General features: G+C 40.8%; 1 protein-coding gene across 1 annotated transcript; it reads right to left on the bottom strand.

Annotated features, from left to right (window-relative positions):
- Positions 1-486: 486 nt before the first annotated feature.
- Positions 487-2,277, bottom strand: LOC122020168 (3-oxoacyl-[acyl-carrier-protein] reductase FabG-like). Its single transcript, XM_042577958.1, has 3 exons — positions 1,864-2,277; positions 1,024-1,253; positions 487-935 (listed from the first exon to the last, which is right to left on the bottom strand). Exons 1-3 carry the CDS (start codon positions 2,192-2,194, stop codon positions 657-659), a joined length of 840 nt encoding a protein of 279 aa, XP_042433892.1. The 5' UTR covers positions 2,195-2,277; the 3' UTR covers positions 487-656.
- Positions 2,278-8,622: the final 6,345 nt, after the last annotated feature.

Genomic DNA, 8,622 nt, shown 5'->3' with positions numbered 1-8,622 from the left:
TTTTATTTTCGAAAAACTTTCATCAAAATTACGCTATCATAAAGTAACTTTGTCTAAATTAGACCACCTTGAAAATATATTGTTTCAGGGATGAGATAACCAAGATGAAATATAAATGAGTGTTTTAAGTATCGAATTATAAGTAAGACTCTATGTTAATATTTATTTTTAAATACAGTGTCCTTTTTAACTAGGTCCATAAATACATTAGACGTGATGAAAAAGTTTGATTAAGCTCGTTTATACTTGTTTAATAGTAAAAAAAATATATATAAAATAAACAAATTTGAACATTAGTAAAGTTGAAAAGTTAGTTTGTTGATGTTCATAAAACTACACCAATAATTTATAAATAAAAAGTTGCTTATTAACTTAAGTAAAATTTAATTATAAAATTAATTTTTTATTTAAATACTAAATCTATGTTTTATATTTTAGATTAACGGCTAATTGAGCTAAAAAAAAACTTAAACTCAATAAACAAACTTAATAAACAAATAAACAAGCTTAACCACAGTTAAATTCAACTAGACTAATTTACACTCCTATTTTCAATAATATAAATTATTAAGAACACACTTTTAATTCATGTCCACACCATTCAAGATAAATCTATGAGACGTGGGTGACCAAGTTGGGCGGCCGGCATGAACTTATCAGAGTGAGGAGAAAATAGGGATCCCTGGAAGGGTAGTACCTGCATCAGCAATGAAAACATTGCCCGAAATGTAATCCGACGAGTCATGAAGCAGGTACCGCACAAGCATCGTGATTGCAGGATCTGTTGTGCCAAATGTTCTCAGAGGAACAGTTCTCTCTGCCACTCTACTCAGCCATTTCTTCTGCATTAAGGACGCGGTTATCTCAGACTCGAACAATCCAGGCGCGATCGCATTCACTCGAATATTGTAAGCGCCCAAATCCAATGCCATCACCTGTTTAAGATACAAAACAGAAACACGAGAGTAGTTCAATATGCTAGAATGTGAATGTTATGACATGGCTCGGTTACAAATTGTGTACCTCGGTGACCGTATGAACAGCTGTTTTTGAAGCATTATAGGCGATGGCTCCAGGTTTATAACCGCGACGAAGGCCACCAATGGATGAAACATTGATCACGGATCCTTTGAGCTTGGCGTCGCGCATGAGTCTGCAGACATGCTTGGAAACTAACCACAAACCAGTCAGATTGGTTTTGACGACGCCGTCCCATTCCTCTTGGGACCAATTTAGTGATGAATTCACAGCTCCTGAGAAATTAAGAGATAGCATTTAGGAAAGATAGTTCTTCGAGCCTTCTAAGATGGACCAAACCATTCAACCAATTATGAGCCCATCAAGGTCATTTGGACCACTCAGTTCAATTGGCCTTATCGATCTAATTAACACTTGACCAACCCGACTCATTCAACTCATAATAGTAGTCATTTCGACTGACTGGATCTAATTGGTTACAACTCATGATAATTTTGGTTGACTTGCTTCACATTTCTATAAATAATTTTGATCAAGTCTGAGCAAATTTGAATTAGTTGGAACAAGTTATTTTGATATAAGAATACTCCAATTATAATAATTTTGGGGATAAAATATAAGATCGAACGTCCTTTCTATAATTTGATATTGCTAAGAACAACTACATGATTTGGATCTAACTACTAGAGGAGGAGCTTCAAAAACCTAGTGATTTCATCATTATATGTCAAATAGATTTTTGATCTAGCAGTAAAAGACAAACCCTAACCAAAGAATCAGGCATCGGACAGTAAAATCAGCAAAAATGCGCATCAAATTGATCTACAAACAAGAAAATCAACAGGAGTAAAACAGAGATGAGTGATTGATGGATCAATTGATTACCACGAACTCCGGCGTTGTTGATCAATCCATCGATCCGCCCGAAAGCATCCCAGGCCTTCCGCACGGCGGCCGCGATGGCCGCCTCCTCCGCGCTGACGTCAAGCACGACCGCCACGGCGGCGGCGGAAGGATCGTCCGGCCGGGACGAGCGGATCTCGTCACAGAGGGTCTTGAGGCGGTCAGCCCGCCGCGCGGCCGGGACGACGCGGCAGCCAGCCTTAGCGAGGTCCAGACAGAGATCGCGCCCAATGCCGGAGGAGGCGCCGGTGACCATCACGACCTTGCCGTCCAGCCTCCCCCACGGCCGCAGGTCGCCCCCCTCCACCGCCATCGCAGCTGCCGAGAGAGCTGAAAAGAAAAAAAACAAGAAACCCCAGCTTTCGATTTGGTGAGTGGGTGAGTGATTGCTCAAAGCTAGTTTCGTGGTTTGCTTTTTAAGGCAACGCAAAAATAAATAAAAGAAAATGGGTGTGCGTGATAGTTGTGATGGGTCCATAGTCCATATCCTAGTTCGTACAATTATGAGTTTTTTTAATGTAAGAGAAATAATTATATCATTAAAAAGGATGGTACAATAAAATATGTGCACAATATATAGAAAATATCATATCCAAATAGTTGTCTAAGGTGCGAAATATATACAGGTATGTGTATCCTCGTGGGTACTAACCTCACGAAATACTAATCACTGTCCAATATGTGATCATAAATACTACCTAGATTGCCAGCGGTGTAACATGCATGCGGATCGGCAGGCACATGCAGTGAAATCGCGAAAGCTGTTGGTCTCTAGCCTGAAGCAATGCCGTGCCTCCCTTGAAACCTCCAACCCTGCTGATAAGCTAATTATGCACATCCGAGTCGTAGACATAAGTAATAAACGTCATCAAGAACCTGATATACGATTGATACAGTGCATGTTCGTGGGATCTATAAGATGAGATGGTCAGAAGTTAAGCTTACGTAGAGGTCAGAAGTCAGACTTACGTGGAGGTCCGAAGTCAAGTCTCCAGGACTGGTCAGAAGTTACACTTACATGGTCTGGTCAAAGTCTCAGCTGATGAGACGGTCAAAGGATAGGAGTATGAGTCGGACAAGGGCCAGCCTTGATAGTGGTCAAAGATAGAGCTCACGGGCCAGGTATAGTTGAGGATTGAGCCCACAAGCCAAGGTAACGGAAAGAAGGCCCTGGGCAAAGAATAAACATACCTAGCGAACAGATCGGGACGTACAAGCCAAGGATAATGGTGAACAGAAGCAGGTCGGGAAACAGACCTAGCGTACAGGTCGGGACGTACAAGCCAAGGATAATGGTGAACAGAAACAGGTCGGGAAATATACCAAGCGTACAGGTCGGGACGTACAAGCCAAGGATAATGGTAAATGGAAGCAGGTCAGGAAATAGGCCGATCGGGTAGGTCGGAACGTGCAAGCCATGGATTACAGTAGACCAATACAGGTCAGGAAACAGACCGATCGGGCAGGTCGGAACGTGCAAGCCATGTATTACAGGAGACCAATGCAGGTCAGGAAACAAACCGGTCGGGCAAGTTGGAACGGGCAAGCCATAGATTACCGTAGACAAAGGCAGGTCAGGAAACAGACCGGTCGGTCAGGTCGGAACGTGCAAGCCATGGATTACCGTAGACAAATGCAGGTCACGAAACAGACCAGTCGGGCAGGTCGGAACGTGCAAGCCATGGATTACCGTAGACAAATGCAGGTCAGGAAACAAACCGGTCGGGAAGGTCGGAACGTGCAAGCCATGGATTAAAGTAGACCAATGCAGGTCAAGAAACAGACCGGTCGAGCAGATCGGAACGTGCAAGCCATGGATTACAGTAGAATAATGCAGAAACAAACCGGTCGGGCAGGTCGGAACGTGCAAGCCATGGATTACTGTAGACAAAGGCAGGTCACGAAACAGACCGGTCGGTTAGGTCAGAACGTGCAAACCATGGATTATCGTAGACAAATGCAGGTCACGAAACAGACCGGTCGGGCAGGTCGGAACGTACAAGCCATGGATTACAGTAGACAAACGCAGGTCAGGAAACAGACCGGTCAGGCAGGTCGGAACGTACAAGCCATAGATAGCAGTGGATCAAAGCAGGTCATGATGCAGACCTAGCGCTTAGACACTACAGGACAAACAAGCCAAGGAATCGTAACCGTTTGTCAGAAAATGTCAAAGAACAATCAATGTGTCAGGGAATATGCTAACAGTTGGAGTTCGCTACACCTTTGGTTTTGCCGCCAGCCTATTAGGAAGAGCCACGTGTCAGTCACCGCTAGACAAAGCCTGACAGTCGACATTCCCTGACACTCGCCAGGTCCCAGAGACATCCGTTGCAGTACAAAAAGGGGTGCTTTGTCCCTTATGCAGGTACACTCACTCGTCATTTCTCACTAGTCTTTACTTTTCGTCCTTTCTCTGTGATTTTTAGGAAAAAAGTACTTGACTTGAGCGTCGGAGGGCCTGACCTGAGGACTTTTTCCCTGGTTTTTGGTCTCTAACGACTCGTGGGCTCGTCTGAGTGTGCGCAGAGCAACAGTGTCATCGTCCTGGTCATCTTTCTTTGTCAGCCACCCGTGCGAACCTTTTCAGGGGGTACCAGGCAGATCCAATGCTTCAACGACTTTCCATCAACTTCCAGTACAACAAGACCCATCTTCATCCGACTCAGCTTCCGGATGGGATCAACGACCACCTAGTGTCAATGCTCCATCATCAGTGGATCACCATCCAACACATCATCAATATCTAAGCTGGCCTCTAACAAAAACGTCCATCAAAGCCTAAGGTATAAGCTGCGATCCTCTGAAGCTAGGCAGTGAAACCCGAATGTGACCATCCCGTGGCAACACTCCAATTATCAATCTCCAAAGCTCACATCAGCTCAGACCGTGCTCTCCTATCACAGTAACCAAACAACTCGATGTTCATTTCGAGCTGACCAATTATATAAATGGATTTGACTTATCTTTTCCCGAGACGATTAGATATATTATTATTAGTGCATCTATTCATTCTCATAGATTTTTTTTTTTTTTTTTTTTTTTTTTACTGACAAAAGCTCAACCATAACATATTTGATTTATCTTTACATTTGCTACGGACTACATAAATTATTAGTGATGGATATATTCACTTTACCTATCTACAATCCATCCACAACTCAAATACATACCTCCCTCCATAGAACCTCACTAGAAAGAGTCATCCTCCACATTCCAGAGCCCCACTCTCTGCACTCCTCACAAATGTAGAGTCTCCTTTGAAACAAGAGCATACTCTCACATAACTCACTAACAAGTGGGCTTCCCCATCCACCAGCCGGGCCCATCCATCTCCATCAACTCCACCAAATGCAGAGCTACTCCAGTCGACGCTCTAGCTAGGCCTCCAAACTCTCACTAGAAAGGGACTCCAACGCTCCATCTGAGAGCTCCAAAATCCAAGCATTAGAAGGCAAGTGGTATCCTGGTGCAATGCAACTCGAGCAAAGCTCTAAGGAGGAACTCCACCAAAGCTACTACCATCACCCATGACTCAATGAATCCTCCAAGCAGACGCAATTGAGTAGAAACCTGTAACATTTTTTTTATACAAGTATACCTCTCAGAACCAAAATGTATCTCTCAATCTCTAAACCTAACAAACAAAAATGAAAACAAGTAATACCCCTCACACCCAAAATGTATGCTCACTCTCTAACCCTAGACCAAAATGAACAAGTATACCCCTAACATCCAACCTTTGTACTTCCCATCCATGACACCCAAAAGTATGCCCGTCTTACTAAACTAGATACACACACTCCTTAATACCTAGCATACCCATCACCCCCGCCAAAATGTACCAACCCACCACCCAACTCCCAATAACATGAACCATGCATACTTACCTATACCATTCCTGTTGGTTGCTACTCGGAAAACCTAAAGGTTCCACTGTACAAAAATTTTATACAAAGGTCTGAACCTTTTTCCTAGCTACCATGTGTTCTTTTAAATTAAATTTTGGATCGCCTGCGGAACTTAACACGTTTGATCCAAAACTTAATCTATTTGTTCTTTTAGGTTTTAACTTGGATCTCCTGCGGAACTTAACACGTTCGACCCAAGTCTCCTTAAGTTATTAATTCCATTAAATACTAATTTCCATAAAAGGTTCCCAGTACTGACGTGGCGAGGCACATGGCCTTCTTGGATATGGGAGCAACCACCACCGACTAGACAAAACCTTTAATAGAAAGCTAATATTTAATTTCCTAAAATAACTTTAGGTTAACCAAAGAGAACAATCAAATCACAAGGAAAAGAAAGAAAACAAAAGAACACAACATCGAAAAACATATTCGAAATACTAGATCATAAACCTCTTGTATTTGGTATTATTTCCATAAATAACTAGCATGATGCGGAAATAAAAATTACTAATTATACCTTGTAGAAAAACCTCTTGATCTTCTACCGTATTCCTCTTCTAACCTCGGACGTTGTGTGGGCAACGATCTACCAAGATGAGAAACCACCAACCACCTTCTTCTCCTCCAAGCAAGGTTCGGCCACAAAGGAAGAACTTTACCAAAGAAGAAAATCAAAATACTAACCAAGCTCCAAGAGATGCTAACTTTCTCTCCTTCTTCTTCTTCTTCTCCAAGTAGTATCCGGCCACCACAAGAACTCCAAGAGAGATGAAGTATTCGGCCACCACAAGAGGAAGAGAGGGAGAGGGTAATGGCTGGCCACAACACCAAGGAAAAAGGGAGAGAAAACAATAGAGGTTGTTTTTTTTTTTGAAGGCACCCTCACCCCTTCTTTTATATTCCTTGGCCTAGGCAAATTAGGAAATTTAATTACAATAAATTTTCCTTAATTTCCTTGACTTGATTTAATTGAGAGAAATAAAATAAAATTTCCCAAATCAATTTCAAGTGGCCGGCCACATCATTGGAAAACAAAAGAGGACAAGTTTTAATCAACAATTAAAACTTCCTAATTTGTTTCCGGAAATTTTAAAAAATAAAATTTCTCTTTAAAATCTCTTTATGGTTAATAAAAGGAAATATCTATAATTTTAATTTTATTAACATGTGAATAATTTTAAAGAGAAAATAAAACATCTCTCCAATCTACAAATAAGGAAAGAGATCTAATCTCTTTCTTTAATCTTTTGTAAATCTTTTACAAGAGAGATATTTTAATTCTAATTCTCTTTAAATTATATCTTCCACATTATAATAAAAATTAAAATTAAATTTCTTTTTTAATTTATTTTGGCCGGCCCTACTAGCTTGGGTTCAAGCTAGGGCCGACCACCCAATAATATACCTAGGCCGGCCCTAGCTTGGTTCCCAAGCTAGCTTGGCCGACCCCTTATTGGTGGGTATAGAAGGTGGGTATAGGTGGGTATAGAACTCTATAAATAAGAGGCTACGATAGGGACCGAGAGGAGGAATTGGTTTTGGTCTCCCGATAAAATTAAGCATCCCGTGTTCGCCCCGAACACACAACTTAATTTTATCAATGATAATTCATTCCACTAGAGAACTATCATTGAACTACCGCACCAATCCCAAATTACATTTTTGGGCTCCTTCTTATTATGAGTGTGTTAGTCTCCTGTGTTTAAGATATCGAATGTCCACTAATTAAGTGAGTTATTGACAACTCATTTAATTAATATCTAAGTCCAAGAGTAGTACCACTCAACCTTATTGTCATGTGGGACTAAGTCCACTGCAAGGTTTAACATGACAATCTTTATGAACTCCTCTTGAGGACATTATCAACCTAGTATCTCTAGGACACGCTTCCTTCTATAATCAACAACACACACTATAAGTAATACCATTTCCCAACTTATCGGGTTTATTGATTCAACGAACTAAATCTCACCCATTGATAAATTAAAGAAATAAATATCAAATATATGTGCTTGTTATTATATTAGGATTAAGAGCACACACTTCCATAATAACTGAGGTCTTTGTTCCTTTATAAAGTCAGTATAAAAGAAACGACCTCAAATGGTCCTACTCAATACACTCTGAGTGTACTAGTGTAATTATATAGTCAAGATAAACTAATACCTAATTACACTACGACCTTCTAATGGTTTGTTCCTTTTCCATTTTGGTCGTGAGCTACTGTTTATAATTTATAAGGTACTGATAACATCATCTTCTGTATGTGACACCACATACTATGTTATCTACAATATAAATTAAATGAACAACTACAAACAAATGTAGACAATTAGACCAAATGTGATTCTTTATTCATAATAAATGTTTACAAAGCTTAGGCTTTCAGTATACATTCCAACAATTCCAATATCGGAATGCACACCCAAAGCACTGTGTACATGAACCTATACCTGCCGGTATACTTAGCCACATCAAGGCTCCGACCCTCAAAAATATTATAATTACGAACTTGCCATACATTGTAGACCATAGCGGCCATGACTAGGTGTAACGTTTGTGTCAACTCATTAGTGCCCCAATACTACTTGATAAATACCCAAAACATCCTCCTATACATGCTTATATCCAGAATCATATGCAACCATGCTCGTATACATTTCCATAACTAGTGCATTAACGGGCATCAAAAGAACATATGCCCCTAGATCTCTAGTGTCATCCAGCAAAATGGGAAGGCTCTCTCCTCGTTCGCTAGGTACTCCAACCGATTTTTGGTACTTAACTTACAGTGTGTTAGATTTTAAGGGATGTTCTAAGGCAATCA

Source organism: Zingiber officinale, chromosome 9A, assembly GCF_018446385.1.
Source record: "Zingiber officinale cultivar Zhangliang chromosome 9A, Zo_v1.1, whole genome shotgun sequence".
In the NCBI taxonomy this organism is placed as follows: Eukaryota; Viridiplantae; Streptophyta; class Magnoliopsida; order Zingiberales; family Zingiberaceae; genus Zingiber; species Zingiber officinale.
The sequence above is the reverse complement of the archived record's forward strand: the minus strand, read 5'-3'. Positions and strand labels throughout refer to the sequence as shown.